Raw genomic sequence first — 17,013 nt, forward strand, 5'->3', positions numbered from 1 at the left:
GCTCACCTGTGACTTTGTGCTTCTTTGAGCTTACCAAAAGTGTTCTTGACCTTAGAGTGGTGTGTTTATCCTAATTCTGCTCTTTTTCCCTCCCTTCTTTAACCTACTAGAGTGTCATCTAACGTTAAGCGCTCACCTCTGTTTTAATTATGTGGTGTTAACCTAGAGTTGTCTAGATAGGAATAAGGATTGGGACTGCTTTCCATATAACTGTGTTTGGAGTGTTTTATTATATTTTGCTAGAGTGTTTTCAATTTGTGTGTTCTTAAAAATAAATAACTATATACTTTTGAAACCAAGCTCTGGTCAGTGTTTGCTTGTGCTATTGTGCCTGAGTACATATTGTGTATACTTTGCATACTGCCTAACTCTTCTTGAAGGAAGTCTGACTGCTCAGCCACAGCTACCAGGTAAATCTGGGTGGTACAGACTGCTACCAAGTGGGTTTACTGCTATACCTGTAGTCTTAAATCTTTTGCAGTGTTCCCCAAGGGAACTGCACAGGTTTCTGCCTAACACTGGTGTACAGCGGTGGGATTTGTATTGAGTATACATTTTATTGTGCTCTAGATACCTTAGTGCAACTAACCACAAAGCTTAGCACTGTAAAAATAATCCTCTAACATGTCAGTTATAGAAAGCTATAGTCAAGAGTCCCTTGCAGACAAAACTGCTGATTGTTTAAGAATGCTCTGTAAACATAAGGATCTCCTGACTAAGGGCAAGAAAATGGAGCTGATTGAAAGATTGTTAGCTAACCAAAGTCTGGGTGATGGTTCAGAGGAACCTACCACTCCAGCAACTGTAGATGACAGTATTGAAATTAACATGGAGCAAAATGTTGATGATTCTGAGGAAGAGTCAGAAGAGGAGGGTGAGGCTGTTGTGACTGTCCCCCCTAGGCCTCTGCCTGCTCTACCTGCTGTACCTACTGGACCTTTACCAGGTCCCACATTTAGTCCTCAGTACTTTGAACTGGAGAAAATGAAACTAGAATTGGAGTATAAGAAACTTAATGCTCAAACTGACAAAGAACTAAGGCTAAGGGAAATGGAGCTCAAGTATGACTTAGAAATGAAGAAATTATCTGTTGAAAATGCTTCTCTCTCTGGCTCATCTAGAAGTTCCAGTCCTAAAAGACCCCGGATGCCTAAAGAATTGGTTGGTATGTATGAGCCTAAGTTGGATGTGTTGGATTGGTTGTCTCTGTTTGAATATAATCATGGGCTCCAGAACAGCACAGGAAATGACTTACTCACCTGGTTGTTCTCTAGGCTTCCCCCTGTTGCAACTGATGTGGTAATGGAGATGGGGGAGGAGGATAGGAAGGATTATGAATGTGTGAAACTAGCTTTGATAGCTAGGTTTGGGAAGACCCCTTCCCAGTATCTTAAGAGGTTTAGAAGCCTCAAAAAGCATGATGGTACCCCTTGGGCTACCTGGGTGAGTGAAGGGTTGAAAAACTTAGAGGGATGGGTTAAGGGTTACAAGGTGAACACTTATGAAGGTATGAAGAATTTGTTTATGTTGGAGACTATTTATGATGCCTGCTCTCCTGAGCTCAGACAACACTTGGCTGATTCCAGGGAATTAGATTCCCGGAAACTAGCTAAGACTGCTGACTTGTGGGTTGCCAACAGGGCCACTCACAAGGATTCTGGGGTCACTCAGAAAAAGGATGAGGGAAAGCAGCCACCCAAAGTGAATCCAGAGAATTCTAATACCTCCCATACCAAAGAGGGCCACAAACAACCAAATAACCAGGGTAAACCCCAGGGTAAACCACAACAGGCTAGTGTACCTTCTGGCCAAAAACCAGAAGGGGGTCAGGACAAGCCACCGTTTCAGAGAGCATTTGGACAATGCTATATCTGTAAGGCTACTGACCATATCAAAGGGGATCCCAGGTGCAAGGGTAAACCTGCAGGGATCAGCACAGTCTCCTTAGCCTTTACTCCAGGGGATGAAGTACAGATGGCTAGTGCCCACTTTGAACTCTTTGCTGAAGAACCCTTGGGTCTTCAAGCAACTGTAAACTTAGAGCCTAGGGGTCTGGTTAGTCCCCAGAATAGGGTTGTGTATAACTCCCTACCTGGTAACTCTAAGGTGTATTATGTGGACAGTGTTCTTGTCAATGGCCAGGATACTCCTGCCAGGAGAGACACTGGGGCCAGCAGAACCGTAGTGGATGAAAGCTTCTTTCGACCTGAGGATGTGGCTAAAGCACCCAAAGGTCCCACTAAGATGTCTGGAGGCCCTGTCCAAATGGTTCCTATTCTAACAGCCCTCATTCAGTGTAACAACATGACAGTGAGGATCCCTGTCAGTGTTCAGACTGAGGTACCTGGGAAGGTCCTGTTGGGGAATGACCTAAGAACTCTAGGAGTAGTGTCACATACCCCCAGGCCTCCCAGTATGGAGAAGCAGAACTTAACCAAATTGGCTAGGAAGACTACCTTGAAGGACCCTTCTAAGCCTGTGGGACCCTCTACTGAGAACCCCACTACAAGCCCTGGTTTTAGTAAGTTGACCTCTAACCCAGGCACATTTCAGGATAGTATGCTAGGAACATGGGAGCCCCAACCAAGCTCCACCCTTGTTCCCCTAGTTTCAGAGTCTCTGACTCCCCCTGCTTCTGAGGAAGAGGTGGATAGACCAACTAGGCCCCTATCTGAACCTGAGAGAACTGGTAATTCTCAGTGCTGGTGGAAAACCAGAAAAGAAAAGTCTAAGGCCAGAAACCTTCAGACTGTTGGATCTTCTACTGAAGACCCCAACTCAAATCCTAATATTAAGGGGGAAACTCCTAAAATAGGTAAGGGTAGATCTAAGAGGAAGGGGAAGCAGGCACATTGCCTAACCCCAACCCCTCCAACCAAGAGGCCTAAGACCCAACCTGCTCCCACAAGAGAGCGGTGGTGTGGAACCTTGGAGGCCCCTCTAGATCTAAGGGAATCCTTTATAAGGACCCCTTGAAAAAGCCTAACATAGGTTCAGAAGTTGTACCAACTTCTGAGGGACTGGTCAACCAGATCCCCTATAATACCAAAAAGACTAATGTTCCTCAAAGGGTTTGTAGGTCCTTTAGCTTGCAAAAGAAAACCTTTGAGTTCTCCCTTAAACATAGGTCAGGGTGTCACCATCAAAATGCTGATGGACTCTCTAGGATGTATATCATCGACTAGAGGTATGAGGTTCATCCAGGAGTGGATTAAATCCTCCTGTCCCTTAGTCTGGGGGGGGCGAGTGTTAGGGAGAATTCTCTGTTTAGGCTGAATTTCCCTACCTAGTGAGTCCCCCAGCAGCTTTGCTGGATTTCTGGGGTTTATTTTTTTTTCTCCTGCCAAGAGTGAGACTCTTTTACCCTCACTCTTGGGCATGTTGAAGTGTGTTTTCTTGGTTAAACCTTGTGTTGAATGGGCTATGGGGTCTTTTACTCCATAGGGCCTCATGTATTTTTTGGATGTGGGTTACACAGCACCCTCTGTGCCATACCCCAGGGGTGTCCTAGGGACTCCCCAACATAGACTCCATACCCTGGGACTAACTACTGTCTCCCAGGGCATGTAAAGTCACCAAAGACTTTACTAGTCTTAAATCCTGAACAGAACCAGTACAAACCATCATATTGTGGACGTACTGGCTGGGGCAATTCGATTGCCCCAGGGTCTGTTAGTCGAGGGGGCACGTCTCCGTCCCCCCTGATCGAGTTTTGGCTGGTGGCAGTGGAAACTACTTTTTATATTCGACCGCGAATATTTTCCTATGGGATTTCCCATTGTTTTAGGCTAACACATTTAATTATTTATTTACGGTAGCCTTAAACATACCGCCGGTTTATATATTTATTATTATAACTCCGGTTGGGATTTTTTGCCAAAACTTGATACTAAAATGGCGTTGGCGTTCGCCTCTGTAACTCTGACCCAAAGTGGAGCCCTTTGTCCCACTTTTGGCGGGCTTCTCCTCAGAAGCCCTCCAAAGTGGTGCCACTCTGTCTGGGGTACTTAGGAGGGGTGGAGGGGGATTTTGGCACCCTGGACTGAGTTACCTAGGTAACTTAAGTCGCACTCCGTCCTGATTGGCCCAAGTGGTGAGCCGGCCGGCTCACCACTTAGCATGGTTGAGTGACAGCTAGGCTGGGTGAATGGGGGTTTGCTGCATAAAAGCAGGGCTTTGGGGACTGGAACTTCAGAAGTCGCCACAGGACCTAAGAATCCAACGAGGGACGAGCTGAGCTGATCTGCTACGACGACACCGCCGGTGGAGCCCTGCTGAACCATCTCACCACTTTTCCCGACGACCGAGGAGAACTCTTAACGGAGTGGCTCCTTCCCTTGACTGGTGGGGACAACCAGTTTTCACCTTCTTTCCGTTCTTCGAGGTATCCCGTGGCCGCCTTGCCAGTGCCAAGCACCCCGGCAACCGGAACCCCACCACTTTTACCCCAACCGCGAAAGTCGGTACAACCCTTTAACCGGAGGACTCTGCGGCTGGTTTCTTCCCAGGCAGTGCAACGACCTTCTTCTTCTGCTCTTCAGCGAGATCTTCTTCTCCCCTGACCGACGTCGAGCCTTGCTGCCACTGCCTGGAACAACTGCCCCCGCTGGAGGATCCTTTCCGTTAAGGTACCGTGTTCCGCCTGGCTCCCTTGCCACCGACTGTACGAGGTAGTTTTAGCCCTCGGCTTTCGATCCTGGGATTGCCTGGGACACTTTGGCTAAACTTTCTGAGCCTCTCTAACTCTTTTCCGAACTCTTTTGCAAGACTCTGAATCCCTACCAAAGGTGTGATCTTGGGCACGTTTTCGCTCTGTCTGCTCTAAGAGTGGGCCCTGCTTAGTGACTTTTGCTCACCTGTGACTTTGTGCTTCTTTGAGCTTACCAAAAGTGTTCTTGACCTTAGAGTGGTGTGTTTATCCTAATTCTGCTCTTTTTCCCTCCCTTCTTTAACCTACTAGAGTGTCATCTAACGTTAAGCGCTCACCTCTGTTTTAATTATGTGGTGTTAACCTAGGGTTGTCTAGATAGGAATAAGGATTGGGACTGCTTTCCATATAACTGTGTTTGGAGTGTTTTATTATATTTTGCTAGAGTGTTTTCAATTTGTGTGTTCTTAAAAATAAATAACTATATACTTTTGAAACCAAGCTCTGGTCAGTGTTTGCTTGTGCTATTGTGCCTGAGTACATATTGTGTATACTTTGCATACTGCCTAACTCTTCTTGAGGGAAGTCTGACTGCTCAGCCACAGCTACCAGGTAAATCTGGGTGGTACAGACTGCTACCAAGTGGGTTTACTGCTATACCTGTAGTCTTAAATCTTTTGCAGTGTTCCCCAAGGGAACTGCACAGGTTTCTGCCTAACAGGGGAAAAGGGTCAGGAGTGGGTAATAGCACTGGGACAAAGGAAACAATACCGCAAGCTACGAACACACGTCTGAGGGCTACTTTGCAATAGCATTGAGACGCGCGGAGCCACGGAAGGTGTGGTCTATAAATAGATCACGCCACGTTCAGCGCATGGAGCAAGCAAGGGCTTCAGCTCTGGACGGCCATGTTGGAAGTAGTACGGAATCTAAGCCCCATTGAGACAAGGGCGAGGAGGTCCAAAAGGGACGTGATCTGAAGTTCATGACAGCATGCCTCCTCCGAAGGCTTTTTCCTCCAGGTTTGCCCCGGGTGTATTAGGTGAAATCTTCTGAGCAACCGAGGAGCCTTGATATTTGAAACAGGTTCCCAGGTCCTTTCGCTAGGAGGATAGCCTTTCCACTCCACTTTGTATTGAAGATGGCCCCGCTTATACCTGGAGTCACAAATCCGGGACACCTCGTATTCCAGTTGGTTGTCAACCAGTAGAGGAGGAGGTCTACTGGATTTTCGAGAGGATTGGATGTAGGGCTTCAATAGGGATGTGTGAAAAACTGGATGAATTCTTTATCAGGAGTCGGGTAGCTTGATTCGATATGAGACAGGATTGATGATAATCTTGATGGGGAAATGGACCATAGTAGCGGGGAGCCAGCTTGTTTGGTCGCAAGTGTCAGGGGAGTAGCTTTGATGACAACCACACTCGGTCACTGACCGTATAGGAAGGACCTGGTCTTCTCTTGGAATCCGCATACCTCTTGGTCTGTAATCTGGCTTTCTTTAAGTGTTCTTTAGCCTCCCGGTGAATGTTGATAAGAGTTTCGATCCAGGAGTCAACAGTAGGTACTGGTGTAGGGTAAGGAAGAACTGAGGGTAAAACCGATGGATGGAACCCCTGACTACAATAAAAAGGGCTGGTCTGTAGCGGTGAGTGTTCAGAGTTGTTGTAAGCGAATTCCGCAATGGGTATCAGGAGAGACCAGTCATCCTGGACCTTGGTGGCGAAACATCGGAGATATTGTTCCAGGGTCTGATTTGCACGTTCTGTGGCTCCGTTGGTTTGGGGATGATATCCTGAAGAGAGGGCACGTTGGATTCCTAAAATCCGACAGAGGTGTTTCCAGAATTGTGAAATGTATTGGGGACCCCGGTCAGATATGATCTTGGAAGGAAGCTCATGTAGTCGGAATATGTGTTCCAGAAATATTCCAGCTAGCTCTGAAGAGGAGGGTAGTTTCATCAGTGGCGTAAAATGGGCCATATGGGTGAACAAATCTATGGTGACCATGATGGTAGTATATCCTCGGGAAGGTGGTAACTCCACTATGAAGTCTGTAGCGATGATTTCCCATGGTTTAGTGGGCTGCAGAAGAAGACCCGCCGGTCTTTTGTTATGTTTATTTTGGGCACAGATCACACAAGCCTGGATGTATTGCTGTACGCCAGACTTCATTTTAGGCCACCAGAACTGTCTCTGTATGAGACGGAGGGTGTTGGTGATACCTCGGTGCCCGGAATGGAGTGTGTCATGACAAAGGTTTATTATTTTCTGCTGTAACTTCCGTGTAGGAATGAGCAGTGCATTGTCCTTGAATAAGTAGCCTTGCTTGGCTCTTAATTTCCACTGGTTTCTTCTCGAAATGTCCTTCCATATTTCCGAGGATTGGGTTTGCGATCAGACATCTTCCAGGAGGTTAACTGCTTGGGCTACGAAGATCGTGGGAGAAAACATTTTAGGATATGCCTTATCTTCAGTGGTCACGTAGTCAGGACGATGAGACAAGGCATCGGCGATCAGATTCTGTGATCCAGGGACATTAGTGATGTGGAACTGATACTGGGCGAAAAAGTAGGCCCAACGTGCCCGACGACTGTTCCTGCACTCCAGTGACTGTAGAATCTGAAGGTTTCGATGATCAGTACGGACTTGGACAGGATATCTAGCTCCCAGAAGTAGGTGTCGCCATTCAGTGAAGGCTTGGCGAATGGCTAACAGTTCCTTTTCCAGGACGGAATAGTGTGTTTCACTCAGAGTTAAGGTTCTTGAAAGATAAGCAACGGGGTGTTCCAAGTCGTCCTCCATTTTCTGCTTCAACACTGCTCCTATAGCGTAATTAGAGGCATCCGTTTCCACTAAAAAGGCTCGACTTGTATCGGGTTGAGCCAAAATAGGAGCTTGTGTAAACTCGGTCTTCAAACGCTGGAATGCAGTTTCTTGTAATGTTGACCAGACAAAAGGGGTATCCTTCTTTAGCAGAGCCACTATAGGTTGTACAATCTCGGAAAAGGTGGCGATGAACTTTCGGTAGAAATTGGCTAGTCCTAGGAAGGATTGGACTTGTTTCACGGACATGGGAGTAGGCCATGCGAGAATGGCTTTTACTTTTGAAGGATCCATGCCAATCCCCTCTGGACTAAGGATAAATCCCAGATAGTGCACAGAGGTAACGTGAAACAAACATTTTTCAGGCTTGGCTAAGAGGCGATGTTCCCAGGGTCTTTGTAGAACTGCCTTTACATGTCCTTCATGCTTCAGAAGATCCTTGGAAAAAATCAATATGTCGTCCAGATAGACAATGACGAAGAGAAACAACATGTCAGAGAACACCCTATCCATAAAACGTTGGAATACTGCTGGGGCGTTGGCTAGTCCAAAGGGCATGACCAGGTACTCGTAATGGCCAAAGGGTGTTCTAAAGGCGGTCTTCCACTCGTCTCCTTCCCGGATACGGATCAAATGGTAGGCACCCCTGAGATCCAATTTGGTGAATATTACTGCACCTCTCACGGCTTCCAGGATATCCGATATCAAGGGTAGTGGGTATCGGTCCTTAAGAGTGCATTGATTTAGGCCACGATAATCGAGGCAAGGTCGGAGTTCCTGGGTATCTTTCTTAGGAACAATGAACAACGATGCGCCTGCTGGTGATTTTGAAGGTCTTATGGTACCGTTTTCAAGGTTTGTATCCAGATATTCTTTGAGGGCCTTTTTCTCGGGTTCGGAAAGGATAAACATCCTACCGAAAGGGATCACTGCCGAGGGTTCCTTTTCAATTGCGCAGTCTTCGGGTCTGTGTGGAGGTAAGGCCTGGACAAAAGGGCACTCTCGCTTTTGTGTTTGTTCGCGGTTACATTTGTAGTAATGTTAGAAAGGGAAAAAGACAAGGTTATCGTATCATCGGTAATTGCACTTTCATCCGGTTTTCAACAGGCTACACAGTAATGCATTTACTCTGCAAACATATAGAAAAGTCACTTGAAGGGTGGAAAATATGTGGTTAGTGCAACATGAGCTTAGTACAAGGTTCTATAGACTGTTTCTTTGCCTAGCAAGTCTGTTAAGTCCAAAAACCCTAGCTAAAGGCAATTCGGAGAAGGCTTCTCCGCAGTTCCTGCAGATTTCTTCCAGTGTCTAAAGTTTAATGAAACTGCAAGTTAACAACTAACAAAGGAGACCAAAACAACTGACTCGTAAAGGAGACACAAGCAGCAGCTTGGGTCAGCGGTAAGAGGGGGTTACCCTGGACACATCTATGTGCACTCCAACATTCTGGAGTGACTTCTTGGAATCAGGTAAGCAATACATTTTTCCACACAGTACCTTGAGTTTGAAGAAAGTGCTTGTGTTGGCTCCTCTGCAATGTGACTCCATAGTACAGGCTTATTATAAAGAATAGAGTTCCAAAAGACAGAGCCCACAAGAATGAATGAGTGGAAAAAGGCTCAACTCTTTCAGGATTTAAAGAAAAGGTTCCAGAAGTGCAGCAAAAAGTGCTGGGGGCCTCACTAGGAGGGTGGATTAATTACAATAAATGATAAATCTTCCTAACAACGACAAGCACAGGACACTGAAGACATTTGAGGGGGAAAAGGGTAGTCAGGAGTCTAAGAGGACTCTGAGATTGCGAGCTGAAGAGAACAAAAATAGGAAGAGAATGTGGAATAAAAGAGATGAACAAAGGAGGGAGCGACAAAGGGATTCTAGTGGCATGAAAGAAAAGAACCGCAGTCTTGGATGCATTAAGATGAATGTAGTAATTTGATAGTCAGAAGACATGAAGACAGTGTCGATTTAATTGTGTCTGAGTAGGAGGAAAAGAAAAAAATGGTTTGAGTCCCCATAGAAGTAATGTGAGAGACCGTGAGAAAAAATTGTGGCGGGAGGAGTTGTTAAATGAAAAAAGGGGGGGACCAAGACCAGAATCTTGCGGGATGTCAAAGTGAAGGGAAGGAGGACCAGCACAAGCAACAGAGTGCGATCAGTCACATAAGAGCAGAACCAATTGTTTACAGACCCCTGGATCCCAGGAGAAGGAAGAGAATCAACTGGAATGGAATACAGTGAAAGGATCAGAGGGGTCCGCAGTAGGATGAGCTTTAGAAAGCAAGTCTAAAGGTTTAGTATGAATGGAGGATAATGGTGGTAGAAACTACAGAGGGGCTAGAATCCGATTCACAAGATAAGGTAGATGAAATGGAGGAGCGAAGAAGAGTTACCTTTGAGTCAAAGTAGGTGGCGAAATCAGCAATGCAGAGACAAGAAGAAATGGACGTATCAGCAGGGAGAAGAAATACTGTTAAGAACTTGGAACATGTGCCGTGTGTGAGAAGAAGAGGAGGAATTTAAGAGATCAGGAAAGTACTTTTGCTTGGCTAGAAATAGAGTAGAGTCAGAAGTGTGTAAGGAGGGTAGTATAGCAAGATCCAAAAGGGAGAATGATTTCCTCCAGCGATGATCGGCCTGTCATAGTCGACGGAAAGGCACATAGCGCAGGGAATAACAAGGTTCTGGTGGCTTACCAGTTTGAGAGAAAGGGTAGGAAGAGTGGAGAGAGTCCAGTGTGTCTTGCAGACACCCAGTCAGTAGTGATGCTATACTGTCAGCGGGAAGAGAAAGCGAGCAAGATGAAAGATGGAAGGGATGAGGCAAGGGCAGAGATAAATGCAGAAGAATCAAAGCGTTCGAGGTGTGACAATGAAAAGTCATAATAGGACTGGAGGTAGGAGGAGGAGGCGGTAGCAACAGATGGTCATAGGAATAAACAGCAAGGGAACAAACAGAAAAACTAGATGGCGTGATAGAAAAGACGAGATCAAGAGCGGATCCGGAACATGGGAAGGGGGGAGTAGGAGACTGAAAAAGATGATCTAGAATAGAACAGACTGGAATAGTAGAATGCGTAGAGGAGAGGTGCAGATAGAAATCACCAAGGAGGATCAAAGGCAAAGTGGAGGCAAGATTAAGGATAGAAGAGTGTTGAGGTCTTTGCAGAAGGACTTTGCAGGGCCCGGGGGACGGTAGATGACTTGAAAGGCACAGAATGTGGTTTGAGACGTGGTACTCCGAAGGGCAGATGTGCTCAGTGCTGTTGCCAGCTGTGACAACTGGTTGGGCAGTGAGGTTGCTTTGCAGCTTGTTACTTCGATTTTAAGCTTATGCGTAGCGCTCTCCCTCATGTTAATTGTCCACTGTGCTCGATGTCAAAAGTGCTAGAGAACGTATACATTTATTTAAAATTTGGACTGAACCTTTCATATACCTTGTTGAAATTATAAAGCCTGCCTAATGAAATATTGACTACTCTCATGAAGAAAGGAGTGTGCTGAGTGAGTGATCCTGTGTGTGCCTCTTTTCTATGTTTCTCCTACCCATGCACCATTGCCTTAGGTAGGCGATTACTGACGGGCAGGCGGTTTAATGTGGCTGGGGAAATGATTGTGAAGCTCAGGTGGCTTATGCTGCATCCTTCTCCGGTATATTAACAGGTGGTGCCATGCTATCCTCTTAAGGAGAGTTTTGATAGGTAGGGTAGTTAAGGGCTTATGTGTAATCATGGTATCCCCCTCACTTTCACAGCTAAACGTGTCCATCTTGCTAACACAAGTGTTAAGGTGGGGCTTGCTGGCAGAGCTTACATTTTCAGTTCACCGTGTGATACTAGAACAGTTTCAGGATCCTCATTGTTTAGCAAGCTGGAGAAGGGCTCTGTGCCCACTCTATACTGCGTGTGGATGCTGGACGGGGACAGGGTTGAAAGATTCCTTTTCCAGGCCTTTCTGGTTGGAGGAGTCTCCTCCTTGGGAGGTAACTGCTTCAGTGTGTTGTGCTTTTGTTATTTTCCACCTTTTATGAGCTGCTGGAAAAATAACCTTTCTCTTTTTTTCTACAGAGGAGTTTGTGGGTGTCGCGCCACCATCTCATCTGGATTTAGCACATCCTGGAAAAGAAGCAGCTCCTGTTTCAGCAAGCAAGGTGTCCATGTCCCCTGTGAGCTCCACTGCTGGACTAGAGGAGCAGGAAGTGCTGCATGCAGACCCCACAGCCAACGTCACCAGCCCTTCTGAGAGCACTGAGAGCACCATTTCGCCTGTCACTCAAATCGCCAACCCAAATCTGGTAGCTGCTCCAGCACATATTAGCACTGGACCAGTGGCAGGTGCCGATCTGCCCCAGAGGCTGCAGAAAGACTGTCCTGAAGACCCTGCCTTGAGAGTGTCGCAGCCTGGATGCTCCCCTGCAGAGCTGGCACAACCCATGGTGCAGTCTGAGGCCAAAGCTGGTGCAGCAAAAGCCACGGCGAAAGAGGGTGATTTACGGGTCTTTGAGCTGAACTCTGATAGTGGCAAATCCACTCCTTCCAACAACGGCAAGAAAGGTTGGTGTGCAGAAGGGCAAGGGAAGGAGGGAGTGGTGTGAGGGTTAACTGATGGGATACCTGAAAGAGAGGCCAAGGGTGCTATATCCAGGTGTAGGCTGGAGCCAAAGGACCGCAGAGCATAGTTTATAATGGCACAGGTACAGTTGAGGGTTCTAGGAGCACTGCCTGCAGCAGAATAAGCACATGCGAGAGCCCCTTCATCGCTTCCTATAACACTGCGTACAGATGCCCTCTGTGCCCCTCTTCAAAGGTACCGGTGCCTCTGCTCTGGTATCTGTTTGTTGTGCAGGTAATTGTGTAGGCAGCTCTTTGCCTACAACACCAGGGGTACAGATGTCACCAATGCTGGGGATACTTTGTATATCTACCTGTACTTCCTTTTTTGTGAGATCAGCACACCCCACCTTATGTGGTGTGCTGAGGTGAAACATTGTATCCCTTTTCTCACTTCGCCAATAACTTTTCTAGGCATTGTCCCGTTTCCAAGACGAGCATGTTCCCCCCCGAGCTATCCTCCTGGCCTCTGTTTAGAGTGAGAGAAGAGTTGGTGTGTAAGGCAGCCAGGATATTAGTGACTAGCTGAGGACTGTCGGAGTGGGAGTTAGTGCAAAACAAACGAATTGGTGATGAATGGATTTATGTTATTACAAATGGGGTGGGCATTCCAGAGCTCGAGTGTGGGAGCGGGTGGAGTGTGGGGTAAGGAGCACTGGTAGGGAGTTGAGAAGGATAAATAAGATTAGACAGCGAAGTTGGCCTGGAGAGCTTTTGAGGAGGGGGGGAAGAGGTGGGAAACATTGAGGAAGAGGTGAGGGTAGTGGGATACAATGATGAACTGTAGGCAAAGTAGTGAGGAGAACGAGGGTGCAGAGTGGTGCGCAGCGAAACAAGTGTTGTGTCGTGGGGAATCTAATGGCTAGGAAAGGTTTCAGAAAGGCAGAGGGACTAGGGTAAACAAGGGAGCAAGTCCACTTTTAAAATGCAGGCCTGCCGTAAGTGCAATTCCTAATTAGGCTTAAGAAGGGCACGTTGTACTGCTGTGTACACTAAAACCTCAAGTCAGACGTCAATGTTTGGTAGCCGCTTTGCAGTGTTCAGTTAATTAAGCTTACTAGCTTGCATATGGTGTGACACAGGCAAATATCTGTGACTAAAGTTTGAAAGGTCTAGTGCCCTCTGTTATCTTCCTAGGCCGCATGCCTGAGAGAGGGTGGCAATAATTTGGGCTTAGCCGTGCCATTGTTGCTGTCTTGCCCATTCCATTAGGGATTTTAAACCGTATTGTCCCACAGCTGATGTATGCATGTATCAGTATTTCTAACGCGTGAACTATCGCCGAAAGGCATCTAGACTCTCAAAAAGAAAAAAACAGAAAGAACAATGTTCAGATTTCATGGGCCACTAAAACAAATAAGTCTTCACAGCTTTGCTAAAGCTCAAGTGTTCTGAGATCTCTCGAAGCTGAGAAGGAAGTGTTCCACAATGCAGAAGCGAGAACGACCACCTGAATGGGTTTCACGAAACCCCAGGATCCTCAATAGAAGCTGGGAGGTCTCAAAGGGATATAGCGCGTCAATTTAAATTGGCCTGATTGATGAATCGCATGATGTACGATACACAAAACTTTAAAGTCAGTATGACATTTCACAGGAAGTTAATGAAGTTGTTGGAGTAAAAAGGAAGAGTGAGTTAGCCTTGCTGCTCCCAGGGCTAGGCGTGCTGCAGAGTTCAGTAGAATCGGGAGACGCTGTAACAAAAAATGTGGCTGGCCTACATAGAATCTTTTTCAGTAATCCAGAGAACCCATAATGAAAGATATCACAACTGTAGAGCGAAGCAGGTTTGTCATCTCGCCCTGTTGGTTTATGTTATGTTAGCGGTACTTGTATAGCACACCGTCGCCAACGGAATTGGTCCCCAGGCGCTCTGGCGGATCTGTAAACAAGAAGGGTGTGGTAGGGTTAGTCGGGAGGAGGGGAGAAGGAGAGAAGGAGAGTGGGAGAAGTTGTGTGCTGTTGGCAGCTTCAGCTCGGTATACACCGAGGTCTGGGCTTTGGTGCTAGTATCGGATCGGAAGAAGGCCTCGAGTGCTGTGGGTGAAGTTTGTGTTGATGCAGTGTGGTAAAGTGCGTGCGGATTGCTGGGAGAGAGATGGTTGTGTGGTTTTGTGTGGGTTTAAGTATGCAGAAGATTGAGGGTTGGGTTAGTGGAGTCTGTATCCTGGTTCAGGTACTTATGATTCTGTTAGAGTTGTATACCTGTGGGTTCGGATGTTGCTGGTTTCTCATGGGTCGACTTGATTTGGTGATGTTGCGCTGATCCAACTTATTGAGTATAGTTGGATTGGTGGGTGCGTCTGAACCTAATCTTCAGGTGGGGGACTGGGTGGGTAATATCTATTCTCAGGCAATCTAGTGTGACCCTGGTCGGATAAGGCTTTGAGTGGTTCAGGGTCAGGGTCGTGTTGAAGTGTTGTCCTAGTGGATCCTTCTTGGTGAGCGTGTGTATTCAGACGTTCGTATCCTTCTGTCCTGACTGGTTCATTGATTTCCGTGGGGTGAACTTCCTTGGGACTGTTTAGTTGTAATTTTGTATGGTCGGGCATTGTGCTACCTGCTTTGTATTGGTGGACCGTGTGAAGTGATGAAACATTCTGTTTCTCACCCATTGCATTGGGCCCGTGATGCAGTGCTTCCTTTCCCTCTCTGTTTTGTTCTTAGGGGTTTTGGGGAAGGCCATAGTTAGGCCCTGGTCTTCTTGATGATTCGTTCTAGTCTTTTTGTCTTGGTTTGCTAGGTTTACTGTCTCTGGTCGTATTGCGACTGTCTCCTGTTTGGTCCTTTAGTATGCCGTGGGATATTTACCTCAGATTTTCCCATTGATTTATCGGTGCGTATCGCGGTGGCTCTTCGTTCATTGATGTTTTTAGTTATGTCGGTGCCCCTGTGGCCAGTATTTCTAGTTATGACATGAAGAGCCAGGTTTTGTGTAATTTCCTGAATAATAGGTGGTTTCTTGTGTTACGTATGTGCTTTGGAAGGTCGTTCCAGGTTTTCGGGGCTTGGTGAGAGAAGGAGGATCCTCCAAGTTTTCTTTTGTTGTAGGGCTTCGGTTCCAGGCGGATGTCCATGCTTGATCTGAGCGTTTTTGTTGGTTGATGTAGGCGCAGTTTGTCTCTTAGGAATTCAGCGCCTTCGTTGTGTACTGCTCTGTGCGTAATGCACATTGTTTTGAATTTTATTTGTTGTTTTATTGGTAGCCAATGTAGTGTTTTCAGCGCTGGTGCGGTGTGTTCTCTTCGGGGTAGTTTCAGAAGTAGTCTGGCTGCCGCGTTTTGAATGCGTTGTAGTTTTTTTAGGAGTCGTTCAGGCATGCCTAGGTATAGTTGCCTTAATGGTCCCAGATTAAAAGTTGGCCATAGTGTGTCATGAATTCTATGTCGAAGGTTCAGACCTGTGGTTTTCAAGTTTAACATTTTCAGGTACTCAAGCTCCCATGTTGTCCTTTGTGTGCTATTTGAGAGGCCACCTTTCAGTACCATCACAACCTCTCGAAGTGTTGACCCACTGTTTGTTTTGTGATTTTGAGATGGTGTCTATGATATATGATATGTCATTTATAATGCGCCTGCACACAAGTGTTTCTAGACGTGACAAGACAATGGAGGGAAGAGAGAGGAAGGACAAGAAAAACGATCTTACTAGGCCATGTGACATTCAGATTGTGCAAGTGCAACGCAAAATGCAGGGTGGAAGGGAGAGAGAGAGAGGGAGGGAGGGGGTGGGAGTGAAATCGGGGCAGCATTACTCCGAGTAAGTGCAGCCAGGGCAGCACAGCTCTGGGTAAGTGCAGGGAGGTAGGTGACTGTAGGGGTTACAGTTACAGCCCCCAAGTGACCCAAATATACTATCAGCTATCTTCAATGATACTCTCACCAATGCCATAAACCCCAATTGAAAGCAAGAAGGAAACAAAATCATTTCACTGCAACTCTTGGTTCTCGGAAGAACTCCAAACCCTCCGAGCTCAAAAGCGCGAGTCGCTTAAAAACTGGCAAACGGATCAGAGTGATCTAAATAAGAGCCTCTTCAAACAAATAGCCCTCCAATATAAAAAAGCCATTTTAGCAGAAAAATCCAACTCCTTCAATGATAGGATCTCAAAGGCCAACTCCCAAGCTAAAGAACTATTCGCAATCTTTAATGAATTAGTCACTCCTCTGGGTACCACTGACGAGATAACTAAAGACAAAGCCTGGTGTGCCAGCATTCAGTCCGCCATGCTCAAAATAAAACTCCTCCAGAACAAAATCCCAAACCACTGCGAAGCCCTCCCAAACCAAAAAACCAACCGCCCTACACAAGACGAGCGTAGTAATCTCAATCACGCTCAATTCTCCTTCAGAGACGTCACTGAACCTGAGATCCTTAATCTTATCAAAAACCTCAAACCATCCCTCTGCAAAGCAGACATTTGCCCTCCCTAAATCATCAAGGAATGCGCCAATGACCTAGCACCCCTGATTACTACCTTCATTAACGCATCTTTCCAAACAGGAACTGTCCCAAACAATATCAAGGAAGCCTGTGTGCGGCCACTTCTAAAAAAAGGCCACACTTGACCCAGCGCAACCCAACAACTGCAGACCGATAACGACAGTCCCGTTACTCCTAAAACTCCTGGACAAAGCAGCTCACATCCATATCCAATCATACATAGAAGCTAACTCCATACTAGGCAAAAGACAATCTGGCTTCCGTGTCGGGCATGGAACAGAACCCGCCTTATTAGACCTAAAAAATCAAATCTCACAGATCATGGACAAATGCAAACCTGCCTTGCTCCTCCTCCTCGATCTATCAGCTGCTTTTGACCTGGTAGATCACCAAACCCTCACCACCCACCTCACCCATTCAGCCCATTTCTCTAATCAAGCAGCATCCTGGATCACTTCCTTCCTTGAAGGAAGAGCCATGAAGGTCTAC

General features: G+C 46.6%; 1 protein-coding gene across 2 annotated transcripts in view; it reads left to right on the top strand.

The window, feature by feature from the left end:
• BSDC1 (BSD domain containing 1) overlaps nucleotides 1-17,013 on the top strand; it is a 217,421-nt gene that overhangs the window by 87,504 nt on the left and 112,904 nt on the right. The window contains exon 9 of one of the 2 annotated variants that reach the window (XM_069622470.1): nucleotides 11,540-12,025. The exons of the other annotated variant lie outside the window; for it this stretch is intronic. Coding sequence (XP_069478571.1) covers nucleotides 11,540-12,025 — 486 coding nt within the window. The remainder of the gene's footprint in view (nucleotides 1-11,539; nucleotides 12,026-17,013) is intronic. 2 annotated transcript variants of the gene reach the window in all.

Source organism: Ambystoma mexicanum, chromosome 11 (genome assembly GCF_040938575.1).
Source record: "Ambystoma mexicanum isolate Mex_15411 chromosome 11, UKY_AmexF1_1, whole genome shotgun sequence".
Classification (NCBI taxonomy): Eukaryota; Metazoa; Chordata; class Amphibia; order Caudata; family Ambystomatidae; genus Ambystoma; species Ambystoma mexicanum.